Source organism: Rhinopithecus roxellana, chromosome 4, assembly GCF_007565055.1.
Source record: "Rhinopithecus roxellana isolate Shanxi Qingling chromosome 4, ASM756505v1, whole genome shotgun sequence".
NCBI lineage: Eukaryota > Metazoa > Chordata > Mammalia > Primates > Cercopithecidae > Rhinopithecus > Rhinopithecus roxellana.
Window position 1 is genome coordinate 12,125,790 of NC_044552.1, and position 22,098 is coordinate 12,147,887.

At 47.9% G+C, this 22,098-nt stretch overlaps 1 protein-coding gene across 1 annotated transcript in view; it reads left to right on the top strand.

The window, feature by feature from the left end:
* Positions 1-1,203: 1,203 nt before the first annotated feature.
* The window catches only part of TXNDC5 (thioredoxin domain containing 5), a 29,411-nt gene continuing 8,516 nt past the window's right edge, over positions 1,204-22,098 (top strand). The window contains exons 1-5 of the mRNA XM_030928124.1: positions 1,204-1,506; positions 7,339-7,488; positions 12,641-12,746; positions 16,991-17,087; positions 20,464-20,579. Of these exons, the coding sequence (XP_030783984.1) occupies positions 1,244-1,506; positions 7,339-7,488; positions 12,641-12,746; positions 16,991-17,087; positions 20,464-20,579 (732 nt within the window). The 5' untranslated portion in view covers positions 1,204-1,243. The remainder of the gene's footprint in view (positions 1,507-7,338; positions 7,489-12,640; positions 12,747-16,990; positions 17,088-20,463; positions 20,580-22,098) is intronic.

The window sequence follows — 22,098 nt, forward strand, 5'->3', positions numbered from 1 at the left end:
TGCAATAGGCCAGGCTTCAGATCCGTTCAGGGCATGAACACTGAGAATGCTGGAAGGAAGTCATGGTTGCAAGAAATGCCGTTGGTTTGAATTTTGAGACACAGGGAAAAGAGCGAGCAATGCAAGATGCCTCCCATGTTTCAAGCTTAAGTGGCTGGGAGAACAGACTTAGGAGGGAGATTGATGGTGTTGGTGTTTGGCAACCCATGGTTAAAGGTTCACAAGTGACTGGGCTTAAGGCAGGAGCAGAATAATGACAGGTGAGACAGTGGGCGTGTCCCGTTGCCAAGCCAGGAGTTAACTACCTGGGGCTTCCTGGATTGAGGATAATCAAAGAGCAGGCAGGATCCCGGAAAGCAACCCGGTGATTCTCCCTAATTTAGCCTCAGATCCCCTGGGTAGGGCTGGAACTTTCGATTACCATCTGCTATAAGGTGTGTGTGCAGGTGCGAGTGAGGCGCCGGGCAGGGATGCCTTCCAGCCATTCCACAAGGCTGAGTTCAGCCAGAGCAGCCGTACTGTCATTCATTTTGGTAACCGGGATAAATTAGGGCACAGTAGGACCCCAGCCAGTCCTGTTAGGTGCCTTCTTGTCTAGAAGAGGCCGCTTTGACGTTCTTTCCTCTTCATCCCCGAGTTAAGGCCAGGCAGGGGTAACCAGCAAGGGGTTCACTTGGTAAGCGGGTTTCATCACCCCTCTGAGCCCAGGTCTAGAATCACAGTTGAGCGCTGGCCAAGAATCTGACTCATTCAGGTGCAAACCGCACCGTCTTTTGCCCGATTTCCTACATTCTGCTGCTGACAGCAGCTCTCTCCTTCCTTTGGCCTGAAATCCCGGAGTGCTTGTGTGAGCTTTGATTAGCCGAGGCTGACCGGCCCCTCTGTGGCTTCCCGCTGGCCTCATCGTTACTTTGTGTGTTCACCGCCGCTCTGAGCGGAGCGGGCCCACGGGGAAAGGGGTGAGGGCCTGGGTTGCGGAGGCGCAGGAGCCTCGCGGGATTGGGGCGAGCCGTCCCGTGGTGGGAAGCGCAGGAGACGGGACTCGGAGGGCCCTCCCAGACTCGGTCCCTCGCTCCAGCCCTTTCCTCCGGGCGCGCGGACCCGGGCCTCGGGCGGGTAGCGAGCGCGCGCCGGCGCGGGCGGGCGGGGAGAGGAAGGGGCGCGGCCTCTCCGGGGCGGGGCGCAGGGCGGGCGCTGCGAGGGGACCGGCGGCCGCGGCGAGAGCGCGCCCAGCCCCGCCGCGATGCCCGCGCGCCCAGGACGCCTCCTCCCGCTGCTGGCCCGGCCGTCGGCCTTGACTGCGCTGCTGCTGCTGCTGCTGGGCCATGGCGGCGGCGGGCGCTGGGGCGCCCGGGCCCAGGAGGCGGCGGCGGCGGCGGCGGACGGGTCCCCCGCGGCAGACGGCGGGGACGGGCAGGACCCGCACAGCAAGCACCTGTACACGGCCGACATGTTCACGCACGGGATCCAGAGCGCCGCGCACTTCGTCATGTTCTTCGCGCCCTGGTAACGCCGCGCAGGCCGGCGCCCTGCCCCGCACTTGCTGCTTCGGGGGGCGTGGGGCGCTTATGCCCGCGGGCCGGGGGTCCCGGGCCGGGGGCCACGTGGACGCCGACGGCTCCGGTCAGCGGCGTGTGCGCTGCGGGCGCGGGGCTCGGGGTTCAGGGCTGCGGGACGTGGGCACTGGGGGCGCGGGGACCCTGCGGGCTCGGGGCTCATGCTGGGAGGTGTGGGGCGCGGGCGCCGCAGCTCGGGGCCGGGAGCCGGAGACTGCCGGGGACCGAGGGCTTGGGGCTCCGGGCTGGGGGGCGTGAACGCAGCGGGCCGGGCGCTCGCGGCTGACGTGGCGCTTGGCGGCCGGGGCGGTGCGGGAGGAGGGGGCGGTCCCCGAGGGGACAGCCGGGAAAAGCCCGCCCTGTGTCGCGCTCCTGAATTCAACTCCCTCTTGGACCTCGGCACCGAGGGAGGGGAATGTGGGGTCGTCGCCCTTTCGGGCAGCCGGGAGTCCAAATGTCACCCCGCGGTCCCTGCCCAGAGCCCCAAACTTCCTGTGCCGGCCGGACGCGCGGCCTGCCCGTGGGCCACGTGCACTCACCGGAGCGGCCTTGCTGCTGCCGCGGCCACCGGGGTCGCCTGGGACACTTAGACGGCGGGCACGTCCCCTTCCAGAGGCTTTAATTGAAAAACAGAACTCAGAAAGTGTCGTTTCCCACTTTGTGCGTGTTTTATGGGATAGGAAGGAGTGGTCCAGGCAGAGGAGGGTTGCCGAGCTAGCCCGGAAAGACCGAGGTAGTGCGAATTCTGGACCCGCCCCCCCACCTCTCCGCAGCTCAGGGTGGGTGTGCTCTCTGACCGGAGCCCACTGGTCCTCAACTCCAGGCTGTCCTGTCACCTCCCCCCTGCTCTCTCGGGGCCAGCACTTGTTATGTGTGAGATCCGGAAAAGCCCCACAGTAGAGCAGATGGTCCCTCCTGTTTTGGTTCTCTGGGTGGGGCTTTGGTGTGGGCCTCGCTGTGACCTGGGAGACCCCTACCCTGGCACTCATCCCACGGCAGGGCTTCCTGCCATTCACACAAGCATGTGCACAGCTTTCCTGCCAGCGCTGGGATGCCCCGAGGAAGGGAAGTGATCACAGACCAGGGCAGAAAAGCCATAATTTTAGGACACAAGACTTTTGAGAGGCTGGAATAGTCTGCAGGTGCTTGTTGCAGAACTTGGTATTCTTCCCCAGAGCTCAGCAGAGGCTCACTTGGGAAAGGGATGTAGGAAGGCATAGAGAAAAGGTACCCTAAGAAAAAGGGCCAGTTCAGAAATTGTACAGTTCAAACTGGGAGAAACGTTTTTCTCTTAACCCTTTATTCAGGCTGTTACTGTGTTTCAGTCCATTTGGAGTTAAATCAACTTTTTGGACCAGTGAGGGTCTATTAACATGTACATATGAAGTACATTGTGTTTCAAATTCCCAAGAACCAACTGACTGGAATGTTTAGAACTACCAGTGGTATAGAAATTACTTTGTAACACGAAACAATCAGGCAGTATTAACAGTTTCTCTCTGTACAGGAGTATTTTCAGCAACTATTGCAATTAAATATACTACTTAATTGGAGCCCATGTCAGTGGAATAAATCTGTCCATGGGTTTTCTTTTTTCTTTCTTCATTATTTATTTATTTTAGAGATGAGATCTTGCTCTGTTACCCAGCCTGAAACCCGGTGGTATGCAGTCACAGCTTACTATAGCCTCTAAGTCCTGGGCTCAAGTGATTCTCCTGCCTTAGCCTCTGGAGTAGCTGTGACTACAGGCGCAGGTCACCACACCCAGCTTATTTTGTTGTTGTTGTAGTTGGTAGGAACAGGGTCTCGCTATGTTGCCCGGGCTGGTCTCAAACTCCTGGCCTCAATCAGTCCTTCTGCCCTGGCCTCCCAAAGTACTGAGATTACAGGCATGAGTCATCACACCTTGTTCTCCCCCCCACCTTTTTTTTTTTTTTTAAAGAAAAACTAACATGTAGATGTAATAAGTCCCTGCAGTGCCAAAGGAATTTTAAGTTAGAATCTCTGCAGTAAATACCAGCTAGTCCTGGGCTGAGTGAGAGAGAAAACTGTCATGTCTGGACACTTGGTATTAAGTAAATTCCTTTTCCATTATATATGGCTTCTAGACATTTAGGTGGATGCTTCCCAAAAAATTAACTGTTTATGTTCTTATTTGTTGGCCTTTTTTTTTTTTTTTTTTGAGGTGGAGTCTTGCTCTGTCGCCAGGCTGAAATAGTGCAAGCTCCGCTCACTGCAACCTCCATCTCCTGGGTTCAAGCGATTCTTCTGCCTCAGCCTCCTGAGTAGCTGGGACTACAAGGTGTGCGCCACCACGCCCAGCTAATTTTTGTATTTTTAGTAGAGATGGAGTTTCACCATGTTGGCCAAGATGGTCTTGATCTCTTGACCTCGCGATCCGCCCGCCTCGGTCTCCCAAAGTGCTGGGATTACAGGTGTGAGCCACTGCGCCCAGTCTATTTGTTGACTTCTTGATAGTCTACTACAAACATTTAAATAGAGATACGTGGGTTTCTATGACGGTGTTTAAGTTGGACTTTCAAGAGGGCCCTTTCAGAAAACTGCAGATAACTGCAGTAGGGCTCAGGAATAGGCTGCCAGGAAAGGAGGCTGAGTGGACAGAGAGGTCAAATGGGAGGTCAGGGGGGCCAGATCAAGTAGGACCAACAATACCTGGAACAACAGCTTGGTAAGTGTAATGCTGAGAACAAGGTGGTGACTCTGGAGGGGCCTTTGCAGGAGAGGGAAGGAGGTCCTGGAGTGGTCAGCTGAGTGTTTAGAGCTCAGAATATTCAGTGGACTCCCCCTCAACACACATGTACCTTTTTCCAGTTTCTGCTGCCGTCAAATGGTGAAAGCCCACATGTGATTAAGGGGCTGGAGCCCCTGTAACAAAAATATTGATCTGTGTATTTTTGCCCTGAACTTGGCAGCTGCAGGGTTGTCCTACTGCTGTAGATTTTGTGCCAACATCAGGTCACAGATTCTGTATGGCTAGTTTGTGAGTCACCCCGAACGAACCTGGTGACAGTGAGGTCAAGATTTGGACCAGGTAGCTTTGCTCTACTTCTTGGCCACAGGCTTCTTTGTGAATGCAGCTGTCTGTCTCAGAGCTGGGTGCTGTAGCCACAGGGCCGACTAGATAGCACCTGTGGCCCCATCACAGCTAGGAGCAAGGGCACATCCAACTTGGTGATGGCCCAGAATGGTCAGTGTTGATTTAGTGCACCACAAACTTACTTATTGTTTATTCTCATTCTTAATCTAATCTTGTGTTTTCACATACAACAAAACAAAACAACAACAACAAAAAAACACGGTAACACAACAAAACCTCGTCAGGATTGCAGAGGAGTTCTAAAGTTCCAGAATGAGCATAACTGATCAAAGTCCCCTAGGGGCAGAACTGCGCTTGACGGTCCCTTAGGAAGGTACTTTGTTGGACACCGCCCCAGTCAGTCAGTCAGTCAGTCAGTCCTCACTGCCAGCGTTTCCTCCAGCATTAGAACTATCATGGCTTCTTTGGTTAAACACCAAATGGACTAGTTCTCAAACCTGTCTTTAGACGGTAGTGTCACACTTAATATAGTCAGAGAAATGCTCATGCCATGAGAAGCATGCAGGAACCAAGACCAGCTGAGGAACAAAAACCTCCCATCTCCTGCTTGCACACACGTCCGGGCTCTGTGGGAATTGCCTTTTTTTCTTGTTTCCTTCTCCCCACCATACAAACTCACTTTGTTGAATCTACAGAAGTTAAATCTGTATGTGTAGTTTCACTGTGCTTTTTTTTTTTTTTTTTTTTTTTTTTTTTTTTTTTTTTTTTTTTTTTTTTTTGTATCTGAGTGTCTCATAAAGCAGGGATTCTCTTAGCTGGCCAAGAAAGTGCTGTTTAGGGAAGAAACATTATCTTGAGGCAGACTTTTTCAGTGCTACTTTTAAATCCTTGTTTTTCTTTTCTTTCTTTTTTTTGAGACGGAGTCTTGCTGTGCTATGACTAGACTAGAGTGCAATGGCACGATCTCGGCTCACTGCAAACTTCTGCCTCCCAGGTTCAAGCGATTCTCCTGCCTCAGCTTCTTGAGTAGCTGGGATTACAGGTGCGTGCCACCACGCCCAGCTAATTTTTGTATTTTTAGTAGAGATGGGGTTTCACCATGTTGGTCAGGCTGGTCTCAAACTCCTGACCTCGTGATCCACCAGCTTTGGCTTCCCAGAGTGCTGGGATTACAGGTGTGAGCCACCGTGCCTGGCTTAAATCCTTTTTTTCCTTAAGAGACAAAATCTCACTCTGTCACCCAGGCTGGAGTGCAGTGGTGTGATCATAGCTCACTGCAGCCTTAAACTCCTGGCCTCAAGTGATCCTTCTGCCTCAGCCTCCCAAGTAGCTAGGACTGCAGGTGTATGCCACCACACCAGGCTAATTTTTAAAAATTTTTCGTAGATGGGGGGGTCTTGCTGTGTTGTCCAGGCCAGTCTTGAACCCCTGAGCTCAAGCAGTTCTCCCGCCTTAGCCTCCCAAAGTGCTGGGATTACAGGCATGAGCCACTGCATCCAACTTAAATGCTTATTTTTGAGGTAATCTGTCAGAAAATAAAAAAGAGATTTAACAGAGATTATCATTTTGAGGAAGAAGTCAATTCTAAGCGTGGGTGTTCTTATAAGCAAGTGTTTTTTTTTTTTTTTTTAAAAAAAAGCATTTAAAAAAGCGAAACAGCAAGTGGTTATATTGTAGGCATCAGTGTATACCTACCATATTAAATAACAAACAAACCCATGTGTCATCGTGCTATGGGACTGTAGTTGAAACTTGGGATAAAGTTTCTAGGGTTGTCTCATTAAAAATTCGAGTATGGCACTGTAGACATACTGTCCTGAGAATGCGGGAAGAGCTGTGGTCAGCTGTGTGGTCAGCTGTATGACTCAAGATCTAGTGTTGGGAAAGATGCTGATGTCCTCATGAAATGTGAAGCATGGAAGAAGCCTAATTAATATACGCTTTTAAATGATAGGTGATTTAAAAATACTTGTACATAACTGAATTCATACAATAAATACTATAGACGTTTGCTTACTTCAACCCTAGAGGTTTAGGTGGCCACAAACTTTTGTTTTTCCTTCTCATTGGGGAAAATTGCAGTTGATTAAATTTTGAGATTGCCTTGTATTTGTCGCTATTTGGTTTGTGAGTAAAAGTAGCAGACACAGCAGGAAGTGCTAAGCTACTGTCAAGGGAGGAGTAGAGAGGCTTCCCAGAAGGGCAGGAGAAGAGAACGGGCACTGAATGGCCCGGGGAGTCAGGGCAGACTTGCTGGAGGAAGTGACACCCAATCTACCTGAAGGGCAGATAGATTTAGTTAGGTGGAGTTTACAGAGGAGGTGTCAGAGAATGTGTCCCAGGGCCAAACCAAGCGATAGCCCTTTGGGAACACTGCAGATGCTGCAGTAGGGCTCAGGACTAGGCCGCAAGGGAAGGAGGGTGGACTCTGGAATAGAAGTCAAGTGGGAAGTCAGCAGGGCCAGAACAAGTAGGATCCAGAACAACACTCTGCTAAGTTTAATGCTGGAACAAGGCCGAGATTTCATGCTGAGAACAGGGCAGCGACTCTGGAGGGGTGGGAGCAGGGGAGAGAGGTCCTGGAGTACTGGTCCAGGAGCTGCCATCTGCAGTGGTGTAAAGAAAGGACTGAGAGCCCCATTGCCTCCTGGACAGGGCTGAAATTGTGGGCCAGCTGCCCTGTGACCTGGTACTCAGTGCGCTTGTACTCTTGCTTTGTTCCAGGTGTGGACACTGCCAGCGGCTGCAGCCAACTTGGAATGACCTGGGAGACAAATATAACAGCATGGAAGATGCTAAAGTCTATGTGGCTAAAGTGGACTGCACGGCCCACTCTGACGTGTGCTCTGCCCAGGGGGTGCGAGGATACCCCACGTAAGTCAGAAGAAAGGGGGCACACTTCCCAGGTGGTTCCTGGTTACAAAGAAAGTCCTAAACTTTTGGTAAAGGAGTGAAGAGATACTAAATTTATGGAGGCAGTCCCTGTCATTAGGGAGAAATTGCATTTAACACTGTGTCTATTTTAGATGCCTTTCATACTCTGGATAACCTTTAATTCATCAGTGCTGGGTGTTCCTGTTTGTAAGAGAATGTGTTTGCAAGACGAAAATGGTGGCCCCGCCATGCTAGATGTTCACTGGTACATTTTACACATTGTGCGTAGACTGTCATCAATTTTGGCTTGCTTTTTCTAGTGACTCCTATTCGCAAACACCCTTCCTATAGTTCCTTCCCGTGTGACTCCCACAGGGCTGTTTCTGTTGGAAAGAAGTATAGAGTCTGACAGACGATGATACTTACTTCCTTGACACTTAAGAATTTTTTTGGTTATAAGAAATAGAAATTGAAACGTTCTCAATTCTAGAAATATAATTGTTCTCTTATTAAACAGAAAGAAAGGACGATTTAAAAGGCTGTGGAGGAACCTCTGAGACCCAGCTTCAGGGGTCGGGGGTCTGTTTCTGCTGCGCCTCCCTTGAGATGATGGCTTTCCAGGCCTGTAGCTCTGTTTGCACAGAAGGGTCCACCACTCACTGGCCCTGCTTGGCTGGAGTGTTCGTTCCAGGAATAGTCACTGTGGCCAGGGAAACAGGAGCTTATAGCAAGACACATGCCCATTCACACCATGTGCCAAGTGTTGGAGGGAAAAGCAGTTCTTCAAAAGAGAGAAGAAGCTGTTTGTGAAGGAGGTGGAGGGATTGCCGTGGTCACTTCCTTGCTGTTTGTTTCAATTGAGGAGTGAAGTCAATTCTATACAATTTATTGCTTAATTGGGTATTATAGGGGGCCATCAATAAAGCATAAAATTGGAGCTTATATTTAAACCTGGGAGGCAGAAAAGTGGAGGGAGCTCTAGGCTTGAACCTAGAAGTCATAGTCAAATCCCAGCTCTCCCATTTACTTACCACCCAGCTCTGGCCTCATCATTTAACCTGTAAGTAAGGTGATCCTCCAAACATTGTTATGGGACTTACATGGAGTGTGTGCAGACACCAATTTGAGCACACCCAATACATGTTAGGGTTTACCCTCCCATTTGGAAATGTGGGCATTTCCACAAAGGACTCTGGAATTCTTGGTCTTTGGTGATTACTTGCTAATGTAAGTGCCATAATTTGGGTTTACTGTAAATCAGATCAATGGAGATAAAATTGCCTACTATCTGTATCTACATAAAAGCAATAACTCTTGTATGCTTTATAGTATTGCCTTTAAAGTATGGATCAAGAGCATCCCAAAGAAGCAGGTAGTGAGCAGAGATGAGGGTGAGGAGGTGAATGCTTACCTGTGGAGAGCCTGTTGCTGTCAAAGTTCAGGGGCAGCAGGGGTGGGCTGGCTGTGGTGTCTTTCCTCTTAACCTGCTGACCATCTGTGGCCTGAGACTGTGTGCACCACAAACCACGCCATGTGGAAGGTAGCACAGGACCTGTAATGGAGCTAAGAGTGGTATGTGTTAATGGGGCGTCAGAGAAGGAAGCGAAGGCTTCCGCCTAAGCCTGGCCATAACAGCTATCAGCTGCAATATCAGCTATTCCATAGTTGGTATTCACCAAAAACCATCACAAATTTTAAAAGGCCTGTGTTGGAGCATGTGTTTAGATTTTTAATGAGAAGATCTGGTCTCCCCAAGTAAACCATGGGCTGGTTTTGTGTTATTAAAAAGAACAAAAACGAGCTTACATCACATTGAACACAGTTTGGGAAGGAACCTCTGTGACCATCACTGCCCTGCAGAAGCTCCCGAGAACAGATGACTTCCCCCCCCGAGAATGCAGAAGGTGGAATGTGCTGTATGAAATGTGGTCGTGTCGGGGCATCTGTAGATTGACTTGAGTGAGCTTTTACTCCTCCAAGAAAGTACTCATCCCACAGAGTGGCTGTGAGGCCTGAAGCAGATGTTATACCTGCCTGAGTCCAGGCACGTGTCAGGACATGAGCTTTCATGTCATTCTTCTCTGGCAAGTGTAACTGGAGTAAAGGATTGGAGGGGCAGGGAGTTTGGGCTCCCATGCCCCCTAGAGATGGCTGGCTGTGCTCAGGAAAATGTTTTGAGGTCTTCCTGCTGGGCCAGTCATGAATCATGACAGCAGGGCAGGACTGACGGGGGAAACCACCTGTGTTAGTTTCCTAGGCTGCACGTAACAAAATTCCACAAACTGGGTGGCCAGAAACAATAGAAATGTATTCTCCACAGTCCTGGAGGCCAGAGGTCCTAAATCAAGGAGCCAGCAGGGCCATGCTCCCTCTGAAACCTGTAGGGGAATCCTCCCTTGGCTCATCCTGGCTCCTGTTGGTTTCCTGGTCATCTTTGGCGTTCCTTGGCTTGTAGATGCATCACTGCCATCCTCTGTCCTCATGTGCCCTTCTCCCTGTGTGTGTGTGTGTCTCTCTCTCTGTCCAAATTAACCCTTCTTACAAGGACATCGGTCATGCTAGATTTGGGCCCATCCTAATGACCTCATTTTAACTTGAATATCTCTGTAAACACCTTATACTAAATAAGGTCACCTTCTGAGATTCATGGTTATGACTTACACAGATCTGTTTTGCAGGATACAGTTCAGCTCATAACACTGTCTACAGTAATAGAACTTTCATCATGCTGTTTGCCAAGGCAATACCTACATGGGGATTTTCTCCCTGCTGTCTCCTTGAAAGAGGAAACTCAAATGCCCGTGTGGAGGCTTGGTAATAGCAGAAATCTGGGGCAATACTTTGTTTGGGCTTGTACCCTGTGACCCAGTCTCCATCACCTTCCTCACCACCATCGACAGTGAGAATTGAAGTCAGATGCCCCAAACTGACTGGAAGGTCTGGACCACAAGTGCCCACTCTATCCCTGGGCTCTGTGAACTTTCCGAGGAAGAATCTCAGACTTCTGGCCGGGCGCGGTGGCTCAAGCCTGTAATCCCAGCACTTTGGGAGGCCGAGACAGGCGGATCACGAGGTCAGGAGATGAGACCATCCTGGCTAACACGGTGAAACCCCGTCTCTACTAAAAAAATACAAAAAAACTAGCCGGGCGAAGTGGCGGGCGCCTGTAGTCCCAGCTACTCGGGAGGCTGAGGCAGGAGAATGGCGTGAACCCGGGAGGCGGAGCTTGCAGTGAGCTGAGATCCGGCCACTGCACTCCAGCCCGGGCTACAGAGCGAGACTCCGTCTCAAAAAAAAAAAAAAATCTCAGACTTCTTGGGCAGGTTAGAACGATTTTCAGTCCAACAACAAGAAGAGATTTTTTCATTTTTTGTTTTGCTCAAATGAATAGCAAATTACAAAAATCATAGGCTAGGTCTTACTGTATTTTACTTTTAGCAAAGACACAAGGAATGAGTGTGACAGTCCCTGTTCCTTTCCGATGTCTTGAGGATCCACCCATTTCCCTTCCTGAAGAGCGTTGGTGGGAGGCAGAGCTGTGCAGGAAGCAGTTTCTGTTTCCAGGTGCGGAACACACCTTGTGGGAGCCTGGGGAGGTGCCAGGCTAGGTGAGAGGAATCATCTTTGTTACCACAGATGTTGCAGTTGCTTATCATGTTGAACTTCATGAAGTAGCGAGTGTACTGGCCAAATCTAGTTAAGTTTTGGCTGTTTTTTGTGGTTATGAGACTCTGAGCTGCTGAGGAAGCTGGGTGTATGTTTTGCATTGGAGACACATTAGGGACCTTACCTAGGCCCCACGGTACCATCTTAGGTTCTGGGTAAGGCCAGTATGCCTATTTTAATTTTAAAGCCTAATCTAGCCATGTGACTTCATTTTAAGGAGATTTAGCCATTTTTTATGGACTGAATGTTTGTGTCCCCCAGCATTCATAGGTGAAATCCTGATCCCCAAGGCTGACAATAGGAGGTGGGCCCTTAGGGAGTAGGTCATTAGGGTGGAGCCCTCATGAATGGGGTTACATACCCCATGAAAGAGGCCCCAGACAGTTCTGTTTCCCCTTTTGCCATATGAGGACACAGCAAGAGGACGCCATCTGTGAACCAGAAAGCCCTCTCCAGACACTGACTCTGCTGGCACCTTGATCTCAGACTTCCCAGTCTCTAGAACTAGGCAAAATAGATTCTGTTATTTCTAAGACACCCAGTCTGTGGTTTTCTGTTACAGCTGTTGAACTAAGACACTATTGAAACCTTCATGTCCAAGTTTTACATATGTTGCCATCTTACAATTCTGATACTGTACATTGGGCATCTACTCACAAAATCCACATACGTGCTGTAGAAGTGTCAGGGGTGTTTTAGATGAGCAGGCTTGCCAACAAATGGTACTCGGTATTTCTTTTCTTTCTATTAGTAGTCTGTGAATTTGTATCTAGCGCATTAGAGCATGTTTCCCCATGACTGCTGGAGGGATGCAGGAACTGGGAGTGTTCATTTCATCCTCTGGTGATGTCTTTCGCTTATGGTTAAAGAGCCTGCTCCCATATCCTCTCTGCAGATTCCTTCAGAGGCTAACATTTGTAGGAAAAAGAAAAGATGCCTTTCCATGGGGAGGTGAATGGACTGCATCAGTCAATGTCACGGATGTTCTTATAGCTGGAAACTTGAATTCTCAGGGTAACTGGATATTCATGCTTTGCAAGAGTTGAATACCTGCCAGGGTGGCCTGGAAGAATACCTTGATTGCAAAACAACACTGTGTCTACTCCGGTCCTAATTTGAGCACACACAACAACAATTGCTGAAGCCGGGAAAGCATAACGGTAGCTTGCAGGGAGGGCCCGAGGCTGCTGTCCAGGAGCACTGAACACTTGCAGCTTTTGTGGCTTCACTCACAGCATTAGGCTGGAAGTTTTCACCTCATTTTAGTTTTCCTTGAATAAAATCAGAAACTTCTAAAAGTTTAGGATTAACTGAATGTATTACCTCCTGGAACGTTAGTTTTGTTTCCTTTTTATCAGAGAAGAGCAGATACGTGCCTGGCTGCAGACCCTTGACAGCTCATTTTCTCATTGTTTCACTAAATGAGTTTGCTCTCTGGTAAAACAACTTTCTTTTTGCTCTGTCTAATCCTTTGCTATTCTTTCAGCTTAAAGCTTTTCAAGCCAGGCCAAGAAGCTGTGAAATACCAGGGTCCTCGGGATTTCCAGACACTGGAAAACTGGATGCTACAGACACTGAACGAGGAGCCAGCGGTGAGTGCCTACCTACTTCCCTCCCTCCCTTTCTCCCTGCCTACATCTTTGGGGTAATATGTAACGGGTCAGAGGCCAGTTGAGGTTAATGATTCAGGCTGCCATTTTAAAGCAACTCTACTTTTTTTTAGAGCTCATTGATATTATAGGTAAAGATGAACTTTTACAAAAGCTTTTTGGTATGGAAATACCGAAATGTGCACAAAAGTCAAGAGAAGACTAAACCCTCAGCTTCAACAGTTACCACCATTTTGGTGTTTGTCTTTCCCGCCACCCTGCACCTTGTTTGGCTGTAGTCAGTCTTCAGGGAAGTCACTTGTGTGGTCTCACAGATAAGCACTTACTCCTTGTTAACACTGCCACCCTGCCACTGTCACAGGTAATACAGTTCACAACTGTTCCCCAGCATCTGAGACTGACTCTGGACCACCTGGGGTCCCAGGGCCAGGCCCAGCCTAGAATCTCCTATCCAAGCCAGCACTGGAGCCTCCTTCCATCCCCCCGACCTTTGCCCTCCACCACCTGCAGTCCTCTGGCTCAGGCCTAGCCCGCCAGCTGTACCCGCAGGGTGGATCCTTCCTTTTCTTCTCAGTGCTCAGTCCCTAAGTCCCTAATGGGCTTTGCTTATAACATCATTTGTACCGTTAATACTCTGTCTTAATGCACTTCCCATACTGAGGCTAGTGTCAGGAGATTGTAGACGCTTAGAATATTACGTACTAAAAAGAGTTTATAATCTTCCCCCTTCCCAGTTGATGTTGGAAGTCTTCACTTTGTTATAAATCATGATCATAAACCACTGGTAAAGTGTCCCTTTGTGGGTGGTTTCTTCTGATTAATGCTGAGCGCTCAGGCCCCGGGAGTCTGGGTAGAGCTGGTGGGTCATGCTGGTGTGTTGGAGAGGGACTGGAAAAAGACCCGTGTTCCTAAACTGTAGGATCCTGATGAGCTAGGAAGAGCATCTGAAGTCTTTGTAATTTCAATTTCAACCAAGACCTAAGACTACCTTCTTGTACCAGCTAGGCGCCCACTGATTTGAAGGTGGTCTGTGGTGGTCCTTTTGGAGCTTTGCCCCATCTTCTCTGATGATCTAATCAGAAACTTGGCTGCTGATTCTGTACTTCCATCCCTCACCTATAAAGACTCTGTCAACTCAGCTGGGCGTAGTGGCTCACGCCTGTAATCCTAGCACTTTGGTAGGCTTAGGTGGGTGGATCACCCAAGGTCAAGAGTTTAAGACCAGCCTGGCCAATGTGGTGAAACCTCGTCTCTGCTAAAAATACAAAAATTAGTGAGGTATGGTGGTGGGCACCTGTAATCCCAGCTACTTGGGAGGCTGAGGCAAGAGAATCACTTGAACCCAGGAGGTTGCAGTGAGCCGAGATCGCGCCACTGCACTCCAGCCTGTGCAACAGAGCAAAAACTTCGTTGCAAAAAAAAAAAAAAGACTCTGAACTGTGTGGTGGAGACTGTTGGTGTGTGATGTATGTCACTGAACCAGAGACTTACCTAACTTTAGCTTAAAGGGAGAACCACAGACCTCTCAGGAAGTTTGCATCTTTGTCCTGGCGAGAAAGCTGAATAAGCAGGTGTGACTTTCATATAGATTTAAATTTGACATTGTTTCCTTTATGAAAATATTGTCTTTGTGGGGACACGTATATTGGATGGTAGGAAGCCAATTTTAAGGAGGAGTTAATAGCCTCAAATAAATTTCACCAAAAAAGCCAGTCTTCTATGATGGCTTTATTCAAGAAACCGGCAGGCGGTATCAGGATGACAGAAAGATCTCATCTCATGGCCCATTTCCCTTAGTGGAGGTGGTGGCCTCACCTGCAGTTTGGGAAGGGCTGAGAGGCGGAGTCCAGGCTCTGCAAGGGACTTTCTGTCTCCTCGGTGTGGGAGCAGGATGGTTGTGTGGAATCCCCCCAGGCCACCCCGAACCACAGTCACCTAACTTGCCATATTTTAGTGTTTCCCAGCAATAGGAGGTCCCAGATAAGTGCCAGAAACAATGACCATATGCCTTATTGTGGAAAAGGTTAAGTATGCATACTTTATACTGCAAACCAGAATTCACTTAGCTGTTTAAGTGAAAACTTGAAAGAAAGTTCTTTATCTGTATACCTAAGTAACTTAGTACCTACATTTTTTAATATTCAGGTGGGATAAATTTAGATTTTTTTAAAGTGTCGTGGCAATATTCAAGAAACTCAAAAGACAGTTTGTCACTTTGTACATTCTACTGCAATTTTTATATTTCCATGTTTGCTTCTGTATTTTTTCTGGAACAGTTATAATCATACAAACATGTTTCATCTCATTAATGATTTTATATATTTATGTGGTCTTTATATTGACCATGTTTTAACATTATTTTATCATGTGGATTTGCCATAATTCAACTCTACTTCTGTCTGGATATTTAGGGTATGTATACTTTTTCCATCATCAGTAATGCTGTAGGGAACAAGTTTATCGTTGTAAAGGACATTTTCTCCCCTCTTCTTTTGAGTGATATTTTTAGAATATAGTCTTCCCAGACATAAAATTGTAAGGCCAAGAATAAAAAAACAAGATCATTTTTATGACTCTTGATAAAGATTGCCAGGTTGCTTTCTTAAGAACCATATCAGCTTATGCTGCCACTGCAGGGTGATAGGCGACCTGTTTCTGGGATGCACTGTGGTGTTCCCGGGCCGGGGGACTGCTCTGGAGTCTGCCAGGAACCCAGGAAGCAAGTAGGGGCACCCTGCACGTGCCATAAATGAACACTGCATACTGAAAGGCCCTTGAACATCTCATGGAGAGTGGCACACAGTGTTTTATTTCACCTTTTGTGAACTCACTGACTTCACTTAGCCATCCTTCCCTCGGGCATTCTTTTGTGTGGGTATTTAGCACTTTGAAAGTCTTGACACGCTCGCAGCAGAAGGGAAACTTTATGGTTCTTTATGATTCCAGCCCTGCACAGCTTTGAACTGTCAGCACTTTTAAAGCCTTTAACAACTTAGCTTGGATATTCTTTTTAATAGGAATATGAACCCCCAGATAAAAGCTGAGTAATACACACTCGTGTGTCTGCAGCAGAACAGTGATTCCATTATCTTTCTCTCATTTCTGGTTACTTTAGTTGGAAGCCACAGCTGTACCTGGTCTTGAAAAGTCGAGAAATGTAGGATTGTGACTAGACAGCTGCACACACCGCTCTCTGCTTGGGTCCTGTCAGAAGCACCTTTTGAAAAGCCCCTTCCCCCTCTTTCTGCACAAGACTTAGTCATGTGAATTACCTTCTTTCTTGAAGGTGCAGCTTATGTTCATGCCATGGTTTTCTCTCTGTCGCCTTTCATTCACCTGCATTTTCCTTCTCATCACCGCCTTTTCTCTTTATCCGTCTTCCACAGTTGTGTCTTCCTCACAGTTTTCCCTGTCATTTGTATGAAGTAAGGATAACCAGGCCCTCCTGGTCCCTGAGTTTCTCATTCTCAGCTTTGTCCATTTTGCTACCCTGGTATCTGTGTGTTTTTTGAGACAGAGTCTCACTTTGTTGCCCAGGCAGGAGTGCAGTGGCGCGTTCTCAGCTCACTGCAGCCTCCAGCCCTGGGATCAAGTGATCCTCCCACCTCAGCCTCCTGGGTAGCTGGGACTACAGGTGCACATCACCATGCTCAGGTAATTTAACATTTTTTTTGTAGTGATGGGGTCTCACTCTGTTGCCTAGGCTGGTCTTGAACTGCTGGGCTCAAGCAGTCCTCTTGCCTCAGCCTCCGAAAATGCTAGGGTTACAGGCGCAGGCCACTGCACTGGGCACCCTGGTGTCTGCAAGTGCTGTCCCCTTCAGAATATGTCCATCAGGCATTGTATTTTGTATTATTTGTGAAGTATCCAAGTACATTTCAAAGAAGAGGACAGGGTGTAGGCTAAGACTGTCCTTTACGTTGTCTGCTTTGTTTGGTTGGATTTTGGGATAGGGACAGCTATCACTTGGCTGCCGTGGAGCCTCAGAGCTAGAGCTTTCACCGAGGGTGAGGCTGGCGGGAGGCTTTTTGCTGAAGCTTCCGGAGGGCTTGATGAGATCAGTTCCTGACCTGCCCTTACTCAGCACAGCAGCCTCGTACAAAGGTTCCAGGTTGTTGAGTGAGGGAGGCCCCTGCAGGCGGTTCCCCACAGACACAGTCACCTCCTGGATGGTTTCCCTGTGTCTCCACTGACACACTCATGACTGTTTTATTTCCTCCTGTTAGACACCGGAGCCAGAAGTGGAACCGCCCAGAGCCCCTGAGCTCAAGCAGGGGCTGTATGAGCTCTCAGCGAGCAACTTCGAGCTGCACGTCGCACAAGGTAAGGGGGAAGGTCCTGGTGCCAGCTTCAGGGAACCACTGACTATTACTCCTTGGCGTGCTGGGCTTTTCCTTCCTGCCACTCAAGGGCTCTCAGGAGCATCAGTGGCACTGACAAAGGGTCACTCTTGAGGAGCTGTTGGGACCGTTGTTCAGTGCACCTCCTCTTAAACATGAGTTCTCCTTTTGCCTGTGCCCTTACAGAAATGCCAGGTCTAATGCTAAGCACACATGACCCACACACTGGCTGGACAGGGCAGCCTTGGCCCAGAGTGTTTATTCACAGGCTCACCTCGCTTGATCGCTCTGTACTTTATTGCACTTTGGAGATACGGCATTTTTTATGGATTGAGGATTTTGGCAGCCCGGCATTTGGCAGGTCTAGCCATTCTTCCAGCAGCTTGTGCTTACTTTGTATCCCTCTGTCAGCATCTTTTTAGCAATAAAATATTTTTTAATTAAGGTACATTGTTTTTAAAGAAATAATGCTGTTGCACATTTCATAGACTATGGTGTAAACATAACTTTGATATCCACTAGGGAACCCAAAAATTTGTGTGAGTTGTTATATTGTGATACTATCTTTATTGCAGTGGTCTGGAACCAAACCCACAGTATCTCGGAGGTATGCCTATGTATTAATGGTAATCATATGCTTAATGACCTCAGGCAGAAACAAAAGCTTCTCCCTATCTAAACGGAATTGAGATTGGGCATAGTGGCTCATGCCTGTCATCCCAGCAGTTGGGGAAAACAAGGTGGAATGATTGCTTGAGCCCAGGAATTCGAGATCAGTCTAAGCAAGACCTTGTCTCTACAGAAGATTTAAAAAAAGAAAAAAGCTGGGTATGGTGGTGAGTGCCTATAGTCCCAAGTACTCCTGAAGCGGAGGCGGGAAGATCACTTGAGCCTGGAAGGTCAAGGTTACAGTGAGCTGTGATCACACCACTGTACTCCAGCCTTGGTGGCAGCGAGACCCTGTCTCAGAAAACAACCAGACAAAACCCAGAATTTAGTGACACCATTATAACGTGAATCAAATTAGTTACTCTTTCCACTTAAAAGATCTTTCTATACCACATCCTATTTTTTGAAAATGGTCTCCTAATATCAGAATGATCCCCCATTAAATTTCCAGTGTGAATATGTAAGTGTCCTTTATTCACACGTAGATGTGTTTCAGAAAACTTGGCCCAACGCCGAATGACTTGAAAGCAAATTTGGCTTCCTGGCTGACTCCCATTACCAGATGCTACCATGGAGAGAAATCCCCTTAGAAGACTGGGTTGGAAACGTGAGAAAGGGCTTGGATTGCCTCTGGCCTTGTGACTTGTGCCTGCTGGGAGTCAGAGCCCCTCCCCCACCACACTTACTGTCCACAGTAACTTACCGTGAGGCCTTCAGCCATTTCCCATTTTGTTAAAAGTTGTTATTTCATCCGTACCAGTGCCCTGACAGTGGAACTTCAGCCTTTCTGCTACGGGAATGCATTTTCAGCTGGAATTGGCTTGGGCCCTGAGCAGGATGTGTTTCCCAAATCACCTGTTACAGACTGGCTCTGGCAGGCCTCGCCAGCGCCTCCCTAAGTGGGTCATTGCCACACAGCTGTGTCGTGTAGGTACCATGGTGGCTTCCTGCCCTTGCTGGCTTCTCATCAGTACTCTGATTAGGTTCCTGGAGAGCCTGTCTCCATCTTATAGCGCAGGATCTACCGTGCACCTGCACATGGTTTCAGCCTTGCACGTTTTTAAATGGAAGTTAACTTTTCAAGGAAGTTTGTCACCATTTTTTCAGGTGCATCATTGCTGTGCTGATAAGGCAGTAGCTGTTAGCCTTAGCGTGGCACAGTCCTGCTCAGAGGCCAGGCCACATGCCACTGGTTAGTTCTCTCCCTGACCACAGCCTGATTTCAGTTTGCTATCAGCCCGATGTCAGGGTAGAACAGCTAAACACCTTCTGTGTCCAAAGAATGATGCTGTGAGGGCTTGTTTTTTTGTGTGTCCCCTAGCCAAGGGGGTGATGTTTTACTTTTTAAACTTTTTTTTATGACAAAATGTAATACAGATCGAGAAAACAAATGTAGGGCTTAATGAATTTTTATAGAGTGGTTACACTCTATAAACTACTGTCTGGTTCAAGAAATAAAACTGCCAGCCTCCCATGTCCCATCCAGGGCTCAGCCCGCCCTCCCTTCTTCTCCAAGAAGGCACTTTCCTGACGTTTGTGGAAACCACTGGTATTAGTCTGTTTTCAGACTGCCGATGAAGATATACCCGAGACTGGGCAATTTACAAAGGAAAGAGGTTTAATGGATAACTCACCGTTCCACATGGCCAGGGGAGCCTCACAATCATGGTGGAAGTCAAGGAGGAGCAAGTCACATCTTACATGGATATTGGCAGGCAAAAAGAGCTTGTGTAGGGAAACTCCCATTTTTAAAACCATCAGATCTCATGAGACATATTCACCATCACGAGACCAGCACGGAAAAGACCTGTCCCTGTGACTCAGTTACCTCCTACCTGGTCCCTCCCACAACATGTGGGAATTGAAGATGAGATTTGGGTAGGGACACAGGCAAACCATATCACGACTCCTTTTATGGTTTCATCACTGAAGTGTGCATTCCTGAGCACTGTAGTTTCATGTGTGTGTATGTATCTTTTAAGGCTCTTTTAACCTGCATGTTCTCCAGACATCTCTTTCTCTTTCTTGCTGAAGACATAGGTGGTTTGACCTGTAGAGCTCCCCGTGGTCCAGACTTTGCTAATTGTGTCCCCGTAGTGTGGTCTACATGTTTCCCTGATTTCTCTGTTTCCTGTAAATTGGTAGTTGGGTCTGGGGACAGAATCAGTTTCAGTGTGATGTTTTTTGGGGGCACAGGAAGACCTTATAGCTGGTGGGGGCACAGAGTGTCCAGTTGTCTCTCTTTGGGATGTGGGCGACCATGACAGGCAGGGCCTGGGTCCATTCATTCCTTAGGGCTGCCAAGTGCGGAGACTCATTCAAGCGTCCCTTCATTTTTTAACCAAGAGAAACTCGCCCTCATTTATCACCTGGTTGGTTATTCAGTGGCGCAGTGCATATGGGAGAGGTGGGAGGAATGCCTCATTCTCTCCCCTTTATTACAGTTTTCCAAATAATGAGTTGTTGCTGATTGTCCATCAAAGATGACAAATTTGGTTTTGAGTATTGTTATGAACTCATGAATAGAAACACATTTGATGGGAGTCCCTTTGTACCAATTAAAGTGCTCATGCTGAACTGAGATTTGCTAAGCAGGACAAAGATCTGATTCTTCAATTAACTCTCTAGTGAGGTCTGACATAAATTACAGTTCCTCTTTCCCCTGTCTCTGCCTTGGCTCTCCACTCCAGGCGACCACTTTATCAAGTTCTTCGCTCCGTGGTGTGGTCACTGCAAAGCTCTGGCTCCAACCTGGGAGCAGCTGGCTCTGGGCCTTGAACATTCCGAAACTGTCAAGATTGGCAAGGTGAGTGAAAGCCCTTATTAAACTGGAAATGGACTGCTTTGGGCTGGATTAATTAGCAGAGTGGCCCATTATTCATCCTGTGTGCAAAGTCGCAAACTTGATTTATTAATTCCATTTAGTGTGCCACTTGATAATTCATTTCACCTTCACAGATGGCAGCCTGATTTTGAGTTTTGCTGACTTTTCCACAGCCTAGAGATAAATTACGGCCTCGGCTGCTTTGTTTGTTTTGAAGAGATGGCCAGATCTGAATTGGCAGCCCCAGAGCCTGTTCTGCAAAGATACAGGGTCGAGCCTTGTAGAACGCTCACTGGACGAACTTGGAGACCATCCACGTTCGACCTCACCCAAGAGTTCTCTCTAAAAGGACCCTGGCTCTGTGCTCACCCAGCCATGCAGAAGACCCTCCCTCAGTGTGCACTGGGCCTGGGATGCTTTCCAGGGTTTCCCACTTTATACAGAGAAGCCAAGAGTGATGTCTGACAACTTCTGTGTAACTGGATTTTCTGGAAATATCCAGTGTAGCTCCAGGGACATCACTTTTATTCTTGTCCACTTTCCAGCACCCACCAGACACCATGCATAGATTTCCTTTCTTAAAAATCTCGTTTTTCTACCTTGCCACGGGGCTGATTTGTATACAAAAGTAACGCTGCATGTCTAGGACTGGATGATGGTTAACAGGATGATCTACTTGGGATGGTGAGAGGGTCAAAAGCGTAAACCTGGGGATTGGGTAGACCTGGCTGGCTGACTTTGGGCAAAACCTCTCCACGCCTTGGTCTCCCCCTTTGCAAAACTGAGCTAAGATCTACTGTGTGGTGTCTGGGCAGGTGAAAGTACACTGCTTAGTGTGATGCTCAGCACGGGGCGGATGCTTAGTAAGTTGTAATCACTTTTGTTGTCAGTTAAATGGATTTTTCACTGTTGCCTCTTAAACACTTACGATAATATATACTAATTATACATGTTATGATTATCAGTTTATATTTATTGAACATTGCGGGGAAGTAATTATAAAATAATCTTGTCTACTGTCTTGCCCCATTCCTTGTATCCTTACTTAATTATTGTATGAAATTTTATGGGAGATTCTTTTAGGTTTATGTCCATAGAGGATCCTAGCAGACACAAGCCTAGGTGACCATGCTGAGCCCTTCATCCCTGGCACATGTGGCTGGGTTACACTGGACCCTAAAAAATGTCCTGTGCCGACCTTGGGCTGAGGTCTGCTGTACTTCAATTCTGCACCTTAGCTGCTCTCTGATGGGTGTTAGGTGTTGAAATAGTATTTTTACCCCCGTTTGCTGACATAGTGAAAAACAACTTAGTCCTGCCTATTTTCGTGCTGGTAGAAAATAAAAAAGAAAGCAGTGACTTAGAACAAGATGTTTCATGAAAATGTTGGGCAAGCAGAATCTTTTTGAGATTGAAATGAAATAAAAAGCTTGAAGAGCTGTGCTTGTTGGTAAATTCAGTTTATAGAATTAAGGATGGATTATAATCTTGACATCTTTTC